This window comes from Lineus longissimus, chromosome 6, assembly GCF_910592395.1.
Source record: "Lineus longissimus chromosome 6, tnLinLong1.2, whole genome shotgun sequence".
Taxonomy (NCBI): Eukaryota; Metazoa; Nemertea; class Pilidiophora; order Heteronemertea; family Lineidae; genus Lineus; species Lineus longissimus.
In genome coordinates, this window is record NC_088313.1 from 17,880,478 (window position 1) to 17,894,136 (window position 13,659).

Here is a 13,659-nt window from a genome sequence, read left to right on the forward strand (position 1 = left end):
TAACCGCACTGTCTACAACAAACAGCATGTAGTCTAGTCTATTTTTTCACATGGACATGTGGCAAGATACACATGCCACATGTTCATAGTGAGATACTTGACATTTGATGTCATTTGCATCATAGTAGAGATCAATGCTGAAGTTGTGATTGTGTGAGTGACATATATCACTATCAGCAGTTTCTGATGAATACCTTAGTTTATCTGTTATCTGAATGATTTCAGACATGAGTTTAAATCAGTTTTGATTGCAAAATCATGAAAAGATGTTTCAAAGGCCTCCATCAGAACTTCGCTCCATACTTACTCTCTTTTGGTTTCGGCAAACTGTGCCCGTTGGTAACGTTAAACCTGGCGGGATGCAGCTTTCGTGCGTAACGCTTCCTCTCAGGGTTAGAACGGGAGATTGGTAATCTCACTTTGATCGGTGGATCAACGCTTGGGTCAGGCACGGGTACGTCACCTTCGTTTTTCTCTCCTCCGTGGAAATGGCCGCTACAAACTCGAAGCTAGAATGGAACAGGAACGTGTTGAGTGAATAATATTGTTGAGCATTCAAATCTTAGTTCAAACTGATCAGAATTCACAACATTTCCAGCATATGGTATGGTTCAGTTTCAGGGTACCATTGACGGTGGTGGATGAACCAGCCCAAGAGATCAGTGACCCAGTTCCACTCAGCCTTAATTAGCAGCTTTATAGCCAAACCAGGTGGCAGGTGTGAATGACTGCAATGACAAGTACCACCTCCAAGAGGATTACATATATCAAGATGGCCTTGGTATTCATAATGCAGTCAATGCCAACATTATCTTCTTGATACAAAACCAAAATCATCGCCTAAGAACCTGTCTTCTCTAAAAATACAACTCCATTGATCGAATCACATACGTACTGTCACAAGAGACGGTAACTCAAGCTTTTATAAATATTATTGCCATGGATACAGAACAGGACCAGTCCATCACACCACCAATCCTAATTGAGTCGTTCAGTTAGTTGACGACGCTGCTATAATGCAGCGATCAGTTATTTTTGCGAGTCGATTTGGCCGTTATTTAAATGCTGATACAGAATACCAATTCACACAGGGTTGTATGTTCTTAATGAGTCTTCACTACAAAAACTGTTAATTAATGACATGAATCACAAAATGAATCACATTATTTTGTGATGTATCGGTGTAGAATATTCATTGTGTTAGTGTCACAGCTTCATCAGCAACGTATCATTCTTGCAATAGATTAAACTGAGCAGCAATTCATTTTAAAGATAACACAAAGGATGGCATTTCTTTCTGCCTCCAATGTTTCTCATGTAGTACAAATTGCCTGCAAATGTTCAATTACGTGGATTGATTTTATGCTTCAGTTTACTACAGTTCATTAACAATTTATGTCAGGAATATAATTTTAACAAATGGTCATCGATTTTAAAATGCAACATGCACAAGGTGTGTTGTAATTTATCAGTCACGAGGTTCATGGAAATACAACATAGAAGTATTATGTTTCTTTTTCTCTTGAACACCGCAAAAAATCCCAATATTCTTTCTTTGTCATTTCTAAGCAGTTTGTCATGCAAATATGCAGGGGCGGATCCAGCGTTTTTTTTGTTATGCAAGATGAGACAACTCATTTTGATCTCAATGCAAAGGAATTTGCATTTTGCACATTCAATGGAAGACCAAATTGAGGGTTTAGGGGCATTGGATCCAACACTGCATCAAAAATATAAGGCCTGATATGGCTGAAAAAGCAAGATATTTTGAATTGAAGGTGTTAGTATCAAACAGCAGACAAGAAACAGGATTAGTTGTGATGGAAGGAGAGGGGTGACAAGGATGAAAAGAAGACTGTTGGAGGATAGGAAGTCACAGAACAGGGCAGCCCAAATAATCAGTCGAAAGCAGAGTTGGTTGTCTAGCAAGTTGTTCAACAAATATCATCAGAATGTGACATTGAACATCCCATACTAAAGAGTGAAGATTTTCTGCTGCGAGAATGAATTTCGAACTGCCCTGTTGTTGTTACAGTTAACTGTACAAGGAAATGAATAAAAAATATTGTATTCACAAAGAGGAAGAAAAACACTGCATTCTGGAAAGTTTTTTCATTCCTGACAGGCCAGCAGAGAAGTTGGAAACTATTTGAGAATAATGAGATGACAACCTGAACAATACTTACTTTCAACTAAAAGATTATTCATTTTAACATTACCACATGATATCCTAATATATATCACCCATGGATCATCAGTAAAGCACTGATCATTTTGACCGCACTAATTAGCACATGTGCTGTACTAACTGTACACTACAGTATCTATACTTGGCAATTCATCAGATGTTTATGTCACACTATGTGTTGCTTCCAGCATTAGTTGAGTTGATAAGTTTGGGAGGCTGATAGAGAGAATTCTTTTAAGATTGAGAAGTTTATTTTAGTTCACCTCAGAGAGTGAAAGCGTGCTGGTGAACAGATCAAACACCACCCGTAGATCCAGAGCATCAGAAAGGGCATCTGCCCAGAGCAGGCCTTTGGATTGCTCCTAAAATACACATCATGACTGAGTATATTTTAGGAACAATACAAAGCCCTGTGGTGACAAGATGCAGAAAGTTTGTTTTGAGAAGGTTATCCTCTTTGCCATATTCAGCAACAATATTCATAAACGAGATCTATGAATACTGCAACTTGAGTGAAACCACCGTTTTTTATTTTTATATCTTAAACACATAACACTGCCCAGGACTGCATCAGCTGCAGATATGTCACAAAGATTTATAATTGCAACCTTTCAGCGGTTTATTCAAAACAACCCACAAAGCAAAACTGTTCTGCCTCTGGATCCACCACCAAAACAAACATAGAATACATTCTACTTTCATGATGTGACAAAGAAGCAAGACTAGAGCTAAGAGGTAGAGATTATGTAGCATGCAAAACTTACTGAGTAGTGTGAATTTTGAACATAAGCCCAAATTGTAGAAATTCCAGGGGAACTTTTTATCCTTTGCCTTTAGATCACACACACACACACGAAGGAAGACTTTTTTTTATTTCACCGTTGCCCATGTTCACTGGACTATGTACATGATGTCGTTCACATGTTGTCCAAATTAGGGTAATAGTGATTTCCTACTCAATTCAACAAAACTAGCCCAGCTACTTATTGTTGTTGAGCACAACCAGATCAGCATTAGAATAGAATTCTTCATGGGATCAGACCAAATCTAGCATGCCTCAAGCCATCGTATTGAATGGCAGCAATCTTTATCACAATCACATCTTAGCAGGCCAGTCTCACTTTACTTTCTATGGGGTATTTCGGTCCAGTGATACTGTAATATAAGAAGGTGTGGCCACGCCTGGCACATATCTCGCATGCACTATCAGACTGACAAGGTTGTCCGTTCTGGCGTGGTAGGAGCACGTTTTTGTTGATGTTACACGCTGAAGAAGCAGCCACCATACATTCTACATTAACAAAATATGATGTTCATGGCTGTCCATTTTGGCGCTTAGATTTAGACAATAATTACATGTTTTTGCATGCGTTTTGGTAAACTGCATGCCGGTCACGTCTACAGTCAATCACTGACCACATGGTATCCTTTCTTCTCGAGCACGACTTGTGCAGGTAAAGGACTGCCGATTAGCGTGAACTTATCCTCAAAACTGTCTGGAGTATGGATTAGTACACATAAGAGATTTCCAACACATGTTCGGTTGTCAAAAATCCAGGCGTCTTTGTGCACATGTGGAAATAATAGATACATCTAGGCCGATCATTCTTGAATTTTATAAGCAGTTCCATTGTTCCAGTTCAAATGGATAGTTGCTCAGCCTTTGGGTTTAACTTTTCACACTACTCAAATTTTTGGGTCAATCATGAAGCATGTAGGTATGCTCATGAAAGAGGACGTGGGGTGGGGGGGGGGGGTGGTTTAGAAGGTGTTGAATATATCGGCTGGGACAGTGGGAGGGGGCCAAGTTGAGAGACAAGCCTACATGCTCCATGATTCTCATTTTCTTTCACCGCCACCAAAAAAGCTTAAGAGTGTTCCATGCAAAGGAGAGGGCAAGAGATAGATGAAACAAAATATTGTGGAGCCTACCTTTTCCTGTCCCGGTGCTGGTGGGTGTGTGCACACTACTTAGAGCAGCCACGTGTGGGTATAACCTAATAACCAGAATGGCATGCAGAGATTTAATATTACACAGTGTCAATTCAAATAAATACACCGAAAAATAAAGAATATCATGCAATTATCCTGCTACTAAGTCGACTCGCCACTGGACTGAAGAAACTGCTATGGTAGCGACAAAGGACATAATTCAAGGCCAGACGAAATGAAACTGAATATGTCTCCTTGACACTGACATTCTCTGTGTCAGTCGGAAATCGATATTCCAGATTTCAGGACCATTCTTTGGTCCAGTCGACAAGCCAGACTGAATTGTGTGTACACATATACAGGCTATTGTAGCAGCTATCAATGAAAGATGGATATTGTGAGAAAAATGAATTCCAATTTTTCCAAGCTTGTGGATATCTGCTGCAGTACAGCTCACTGACGTCTGTTGGTACCATCACGAGAGTGTCTGCGACATCAAAACATTCTGTGTGAAGTAGGAGACCTTACCAGCAGTAGCGCCGCAATAACTAACGCCATGTGGGCCACCAAAATGAGATGCTGAACTTATGTAAAAAGTCAGGATTTTAAAAACCATTATGACATTAAATTCCCATAACCAACGAGGCCAGCCTTTTTACATGCTCTCACAATATCCGTGTTTCACTGACCCAACAAAAATTAACCTAGATAAAAAATAAAACGACATGAATTAAATGAATGACAAAATTAAGCCAAAATTAAGTCACCAACACCACTTCCTAAAGCAATAAATCATGAGAGCCATTGAAAAGCCAAATGTATCATAAAGCAGAAATGCGCCAATTTTAAAACCTGAATGAAATTCCACGCTAAATATATCAGTTGCACAAGAGGGGGAGAGGTCAGTCAGTTATTCCTGGTTGCAGTCGACAGCACATTAGGATGCTGGGTAGGGCCAGCCAATGGCCGATCAATCATTAGAACCCGATGCACCATGCATCCAGAGCGGAAGCCATTTGACAAATGAACGAGGATTATGGTGTCTACAGAAGAGATATGGTCATGGTACTTCATCGACCTGCGCTTCTTAAGGTGTTCGCTCTGGGTACATGAATGTCAATGAGATGTTCAAGAAGTATGGGCATCTCACTTTCAGTCCACTTTTTGCCTTCGTATGAACAACACCGGAAGGAAGAGCAGGGAGATCCTGCTGAAGGACAGGAAGACAGAGATATGAGAGAGGACGATGAATTGAAAAGATGTAGCTTATAAACCCAAATACATGTAACACCCATTTCTAATAGCAGAAGATGACCACTTCAACATTCTTAGAAAATTTATGGCACATGTATGACAGATCTAATCCAGAACAAACTCCTTGCATGATCTTGACCAATAGATAAGGTTCCATATATCACCGCTTGCTCAATCATTGCTCAGAAGGTGCCTTTTGCACGCTAATACTCAACTCCTCCAACAGACCAGCCAGGCTAATGGTTGTAAATCCACTCCTCCTAGGCCCATAGGAAATACCATTGTCTAGTCATTCAGATGTGTATTCTGTCACCATGGTTACTGAGAGTAAAGAACATCTTTATTCAGTTAGTAGCCAAGAGACAATGAGTGACAAAAAATTCATTTCGAACAGCACTTGGCCATAAAGGGATATTTCTGACCTGGAAACATATCACCCTCAGTTATAATTTACATTAGTAGACACAACATTTTTCGAAACCTAAATGTTCTATTCGCAGGATCAGGATGACCAGGATGAGGCTATATCTCAGCCAGCCACCAATGTAATTGGAGCGGACAAACTATAAAATGTCACACCTGGCGATATTTTTCAAACTTGGGATCATCCTATAGGCAGAACAAATATTTGTGTAGCAATGGACAGTTGAATGTTCTGTTAAGTTGGCAAGCATGGATTTGACCGCATTTGGTTTGGAGCCTTTAACCCTGCCAATGCACAATCAAGACATCATTTACAATGACGACTACAATTTAGATTTTGAGTAGTTGGTGCTTGACTGGATGCCTGCAGCTATCACCATATTCACAGTCAAAGTGCTTGTTAGTTCTCTGCACCAGCCAATATGATGTCTGAGGCTGTGGAACTCACAAGTCTTTCAAAGAGAATATGAGCCAACATTTCGCAAAAGATGATGAGAAAGCATTCAACCCAAGGCAAAAACAAGAATGATCCAGAACAGAAGGAAACAACTATAAAACACTGACATTTGAAAACGATAACACTGACATTGTTAACAAAGAAAACTACCAAAATCCATTTCCTAACATACTACCAAGAACTAATAACTACTCTGAAAATGTGGTGTCCAAAAATGCTAAACTATCTACCCACATGAAACTATGAGGACTGAGGGGATGTTGTGGAAACCAGGACAGCAATACCAAGAAGTAGTTTTAAAACTAAAAGTAGCCAACAAACAATGCAATTTATCACACTCGGCAAAGAGGCGTTTGACATCCCTATTTTCGATATGAATGATCCTGCGACAATGTTACAGCTGCCTTGAGCTTGCACAATATCCCCTCAGTTGTGAATTTGGAGACACACCACAAAATAATAACAATGCCTAAGGCAATGAACTGAAATAAAAATCTCAGGGAAACCATACAACAATATCCAAAACATCACTTTAGAACCAAGGTTTTCACTTGAATCATTTTTCTTTTCAAACTGATCATAATCACAGAAAGGTCACAAATCAACAAAACAGTGTATAGGTTACTGCAGACAAAATCAAGAGGTAAACCATAAAATGATTTCAGTTTCAAGACGATTAATTTCATTTTCAATCTGTTTTCAGGGCTCAAAGTTTTCAAGCATTTTATTGATGTTTTTCTCTCCTAGCTCTAAACTTCGGAGGTCCTATTCTCACCACTGAACTCCTAAACCCCTTTTCTATACAGAACTTGCTGCTTTCATTCAATGCCCAAAATCATGTTCTTAGAATCACCAGAATTCACAAGACCAGTAGTAAACTTTGAGCCCTGATTTCACAGTAGAATGTCCCCTGAAATGAAAATGAAAATATTCATTATTCATACAAAGATGACGTCTGTCACAGACGACAAGAAAACCTGAAAAGATTTTTAAAATTTAGTTTAGTAAAATTCAACCACAGATGGCCTTGTTAAAACACTCTATTACACTCCGTGTATTTGTAACGGTCACCATGAAAACATACAATTTTCCTAATGGGCTTCAACACCAACCATCAAAGGCACAAAAACAGTTGGAGAGACCAAGAAGAAAAGCCAAGACTACTAGAGTCTCTAAGATCAATGAGAGGCCTGCCCACTCATGGTTTTTCTTAAGTAAAGCATCAACGCTGCCATGGCATTGGGTTGGGTGGGGTGCTTACACTTTTTTAGGCAATTGACACTGAACTGGAGGTACATTCTCACCAAACACCGCAAAAGGCCAAGGCATCTCACCAAGGTTTTGGACGAAATGGCAGCTCCAACCAAGTGGAGTTGGGCGAGACAACCAAGAACGACAGTGAGGTATCAATTTCTCTTCTAAAACACCTCAAACTCAGCACTGATTTGAACTGCTTTCTGACTGCCTCCATATTTTATACCAACCCAATCAGTCATGGCGGCCACACCAAAACTGCTGCAGCAAAAACGAGGAGAGAGTAAAATACATGGAAAACAATATTACATTACAATTTCAAAGGAGTTTTAGGATCACAAACCATGCAGGTACATTTACTGACAGGCTGCTGCTGAACTGTCCTTGAATCTGTGATATCAATATCAAGTCCACATGAATCATTACATTTTCATTGTGAATGGTACATTGAGGTGCAGAGATATCCTGAATTGCATCAGCTAACTATGACAACACAATCCTTTTGCAATCATGGATCCAAGCTAAACAATGAACTGACTACTCTCTGGTCACTACTTACTCACGCCCAGCCATAAAAAAGATGGGGAGAAAATCAGCAATCACACTGAACACATGTGCCAGAAGATTGGATGATTGGCTGGAGGTCGGCAGCAGGCAGTAGAGTAATTCGGAGGACAAGCAGCTCAACAAAGAAATCAATACTGGGAGTAGGAGGAGGTTACAAGAAGCAGACATACACTGGAAGGAGCCATCAAGGCCATTTGAGCCAAACATTGTCAAGGCAGCAAGATAGGATCAGGAATTGATCAACTAAGATTCCCTCTTGAGATGGAGTTTGAAGAATCGTCTACAGAGGATAGAGTATGAATGAATCATGGGGTCACCCCTACTGATCTCAATATCAAGTCCACACAACACATTTCATTTTTTGAGTGAAAATCAATATCAAAGTTCACCCTCGCCCCCTGTATCTAACCCTAAAAGGACCAATAGTCAATATCCGAAGAAGCACAATAGCCATTTAGTCTCTTCGCCCCTGAAAAAGCCACAATGCTCCAATATCATCTTGTCCCTGAGTCAGACTATCACACCGATCATTCACCTTGGCTGGTGTGGTCGAGCGGCAGCCACACAGCAAGGAAAAATCAATGGCGTATTAGATGGGGACATTGTCGAGACCAAAATGGATATGCTCATTCCTGAAGAAGGTCATTGGAGCGCAGGCAACCAAGAAGACGAAAACGGAATGGTTGAGACAGTTTCTTTCAGACACTTCAGTCCGTCTTGCACATTTGTTAGAAATATATATTTGATTGAACAATGTGTTTTGGAGTGGCCTACAATCTGGGGTTAGAGCAGAAAAGCTACGAGGATTAGCCATCTCTATAGCAAATCTGCCATCATGTTGATTCTGACGTATTTTTGGGCTAGAGATGACTTAAGTTCATGAAACAAGACAATGTGTAAGTATAGTCTTGTGTCGTTGCCCTAGAGAATCATAATTGAGGGTGTGGCTAGTCTCCAGCTCAGACATCTTTCAAAAGCCATTTTGTAGCCATGGCTACTGCAGTTGAAGCAGTACCTCAAATCGCTACCATAACCCACCAAAAGAATTGTTTTCAGAGCTGACTGATCATAAATACTCTGTCCAAATACTTTCCCTGAGCAAAAACATACAAGTAGGGATCGACCCCGATAACTCTCTGTAAACCATAATGCAAGGCACGATCATCACATCAACAATGTATAAGATCAAGTAGTTCATTTGGCCATCAGACGATCACCCGAGCGGCCATGATTATGCGATATCAAGATGAGGCACATTACACACTAAATCACTATCGCTCCCGTGCAATGATTCAAGGGTATCGATCAAAATGATTGTACAACAGTATTAGAACTGTCGGGGCACAAAGCACATTATTTATCAAGAAACACTACAATTCATCAAGGGCCGTAAATGAATATAACGACCATGGACAACAATATGAGCAGACGCCTAATGGGTTCAATGCAATAATTATTGAATTAGCAAAGATCTCACAATGATGCCATTAAAATCTTAGCTGAATATACATTTTGACAGAAGTTCATCATTTGAGTTTATTACCATACTGTTTTGATTAATGGACACCTTTGACCAATAAAATGCAACCATAATCCACCACTGTTACAATCCATAGACACCTTCATAGTACACCAAGACAATACAGAGATTTGTACTGCTCCACACTTGACATTTGCCAATCCCCGTCTTGTGTCTGGATACCACGTCTATCGCCTGTCGCTAATTGAATTTGATATTTTCACATTGATCGAGGATGGAATCATTATTCACGGCATTGTTCTATATGAAGCTAATGTAGCAAGGATGTGGCTGCTCCTTCATCATGCGCACGCAGAGGTAGTGGTATTTGTGGACAAGAGCTCCCTCCTCGATAATGTGATAAGGGCCTGACACTAAAATCTCATTATTTTTTAATGAAAATTGACTCGTGATTGACTAAGGACATGCTACAATAAATGACCCTCAACATCAGTGCAGTAAGACCTTATTCATTCAAAGAAAGTCCTAAGTTTGTGGTGCAGTATATAAAGAGATATCAAAATTGTAAATAACAACTGATTTCTGAAGTAGAAGACGAGAACAAAAACATTTCAGAGCCTGCAGAAAAGATGGAAATCTAAAGCCATTTGAAAATCTTGATGAGTGTTGTTATTGTCATTAATGTCAACAAAACCTGCATCAATGAAACCTAGGGCAGCGACATATTCAACCAAAGGTATCTCCACTGCAGATACAGCACTGCATTCCACCAAACCTCCTTAATTGCTTGCCTACATCACGGCAAGTCAGAAGTAAGCATATCTACACACCATTGTACTGCAATAAATTGATCGTCTTGCATTTATCTATTGAAAGACATTTTCAGCGTATCTCGCCCGTTGATGACAAGAGGGATCAGAGTCTGCAGCCGGATAAGTTATATTGCAAGGAAAATCAATAGAGGGTCGTTGGTGGGAAGATGGGCTGGTGGAGGTATGATAGAGATACCTGCACATCAGTAACACTCTTTAAGGGCGGGATTACTCCATTCCAATCTGATGAAGTGATCTGTGAGAATTGTGGGTCAAGATGACGTAGATGTATTTGTTGCTGGAGAGAACTATTGTTTGCTACAAACTTGCCCTTTTCTATCCACTTCTAATGAATGTCTCCAAAGATCTCTAGTGTTATTTCTAACGAGTCAATGATGTTTTCTCTGGATTTAGCGGCCACAAGAAACCTAGCAGTCTGCAGAAAGAAATGGTTGTGTGTGAGTCAACGCTTTCCTGTACCCCGATAGTATTTGAAATAGACATCTTATTTCTGTATCCCTAGATCATACAAGTGTCCTATATTTTGATTCAGATTTCAATATCTGGATGCAAGTCAACTGCAGGTCAAACCCAACCATGCCACGAACAAGATAACAGATCACTAATGACTACAGCCTACTGATCCACCCGCTGACCCTCATCTCCCTTAACCCTGCTACGAGAAACCATCCTTACAAGGATTAAGGGTGAGTGTATTCTCCTCATGTCAAACCTCAGCTAAACACTGCGATTTAATCAAGCTAAACTACCTTTTGTCCAAATGATAGAAGCATACCAAACGAGCTACACACCCAGTAGAATACCAATGTTGAAATCAACAACGACGCTAGCTATTGCTAACCGATCTAGCTTAGCGACGTTGTCTCGACTGAAACACAAGACCTGATTCACTTCCTACGGTAAGCCATCGCGGAAGCTAGCGGCCATTATCCAAGTGCATGATGGTGCTTTAATGAAATGCGTCAATCACCGCCGAGCGAAGGTTAGGCAATCTGACTCTGAAGGTGTAGTCTACCGAGAATGTATACAGCCGCATTGGTAATAATAAGATGGGATTTTTTCCCTGTGTTGTAGTTTGGTATGCTATAAGCTTGTTGAGATCAGGTGAAGCTATGGATTCCAAGAATACTAGTGGATATTCAAGGCAACTTTTTCATTTGGATTCCCATGCAGCAGTTGCTTCATGTACCTTTGTAGAATCTGAAGGTTCATCCAGCTGATCAATAGTTTTAGGAAGCTAGTCATGACCAGTTCCTTTCAATCCCTGGCTACATGTACAAACATCATTTCCAAAGTAATCATTGGTAATCACCTGAAAAATATCCAAACAATCTTGGAATCCCAGTAACCATTATCCGAGTGCATGTTGGTGCGTTAAATCATAAAGATCGCTGAGCAAAGGTTAGCTATTTTCAAGGTGATTTTTTACCAATTACGTACACTAAAACATGGGCAATTTAGTTCTTTCAAGTCCAGCGAGCATGGATGAAATTAGAAGCAGTTTTTGTGCAAGACTGTGGCTACCTGATGGACTAATGGATCCACACTATTCTAACAGATATTTTTGAGGAAGTTGCTTTCATTTTTTGACAATCAATTTAATCAACTGTCTTTAAAATGAACCAGGGGCTGTCACAAGCACAGCGTAGTTCAGATTTAAACTATACAGCCCAAAACATGTCATCAAGCATGCTCAGAAGCAACTGAGGAAGGAGTTGAAGTTGATACTTCATATGTACCAACATTCAAGACAAAACATTCCTTCTCACCAAGGTCCTCGAAACATGAGGCTTTGGTCGGTGTATACTGTATGGTGTATATTTTACATGTCACAGGAAATACAAACTCCAAAATATTCATAAAATATTGATCAATTGATTTTCATTTCAAGCTTTCAACATATATAAATTTAGCTTAAAAGCGAGGCCACCACTACAAAATACTGAAGTATATGATGATACATGCGACTGGTTTCAAACTTGCTATTGATTTGTCGAGTCAAATGTATAGGAGTGCAAGAGGGGAGAGACTTCGGGACGAGTACATTATAATCAATCGGTCAGGCATCATCTGCAATGCATGCCTATGACTGAGAGAGAAAGTAAAGTCAGCCAAGTTGACAATTTTTGTAACGGACAACCAGACATCTTGGATAAGTTGCCTTTTGGCAAGTGCTGGAAAACCTCGACCACACTGGACAACATCAGGGCTGAGTCAGGAAATTCACCAAAAGACATAAGACAAGATTCAAATGCCTTATACCTTGTTCATATCTTTGCATGCTAGGTTATGTGATCTAGTCAACACACCCTAACCCTTGAACATGTCCAAGATAAACTCTACATGACCTGGAGTGCAATACTGCAAAGCTGAATTGACGAAAGATAAGGAACATTTACAGTGACACAACATGGAGAGTTTCATTGATCACAAAGATCATTGAGAAGTTCAGGTCTAATCTGAAAATAAAAGTATTAAAACATCATAAATTGATATGTAAGACTCAAAATTAAAATCAATCTTAATAAATGAACAAGTAAGGACTGTAGCGTAACTATCCCTTACATGTAGCATGAGCTAAACAGACCTTTGACTTTGAGCAACATGAGACTGAAAGTGTCTTAAGCTAGTAAGTGTAGCAGCAGAAGACCAACTCACCTGATTGACAAGTGTTTCTTCAGTCTTTCCAATGGCCTTCAGCCACCTCTCGCGCAGTATGGAGGGCTTCTTGGGTACACGGTAGAAGTGACGGCTGTCGTCTGAGCCTCGGTATCGGGAACGGAACTTACAATTTGGAAAGCCACATGTTGTGGGCATAATGCAACATGAGTGACTTCTGAAAGAGACAAGGATCACAAATATTAGTGCAAGACATATACGTGCACGCATGTATGTTGAATTTGCTTTGAAGAAACTGATCATGGACATCTACATGTAACACAAGGAAAGTCTCGAACACACTACACTTCCGCAGTTCTGGATTGCCATAAAAAAAGAACCCTCTGGCTTCATCATGAGATGACTCCAGAATGAACCATTTATTTTATATTGAGCAAAAAAAGTGTCTCATATTTTATTGCAGGCTACTTTTTAGTCCAAAAGTACTGCCAACAACTACATAATTACATGTGCACATTGTTGTACATTGTACCGTTAGCAGAGCAATCATTTTTTAAATAGGGCAATAGGTTCCGCAACATCTTATAATAATATCAAATCAATAATGAGATTTCAAGGATACTGACTGGTCATTCCACTTCTAATCCATGCT

General features: G+C 39.9%; 1 protein-coding gene across 3 annotated transcripts in view; it reads right to left on the minus strand.

The window, feature by feature from the left end:
- The window catches only part of LOC135489904 (C-terminal-binding protein-like), a 28,732-nt gene that overhangs the window by 12,938 nt on the left and 2,135 nt on the right, over positions 1-13,659 (minus strand). For all 3 annotated transcript variants that reach the window (XM_064775532.1, XM_064775531.1, XM_064775533.1), the window contains exons 2-4: positions 13,047-13,224; positions 4,121-4,185; positions 308-509 (exon numbers count right to left, since the gene is read on the minus strand). In XM_064775532.1, the coding sequence (XP_064631602.1) occupies position 308 (1 nt within the window). In that variant the 5' untranslated portion in view covers positions 309-509; positions 4,121-4,185; positions 13,047-13,224. The remainder of the gene's footprint in view (positions 1-307; positions 510-4,120; positions 4,186-13,046; positions 13,225-13,659) is intronic.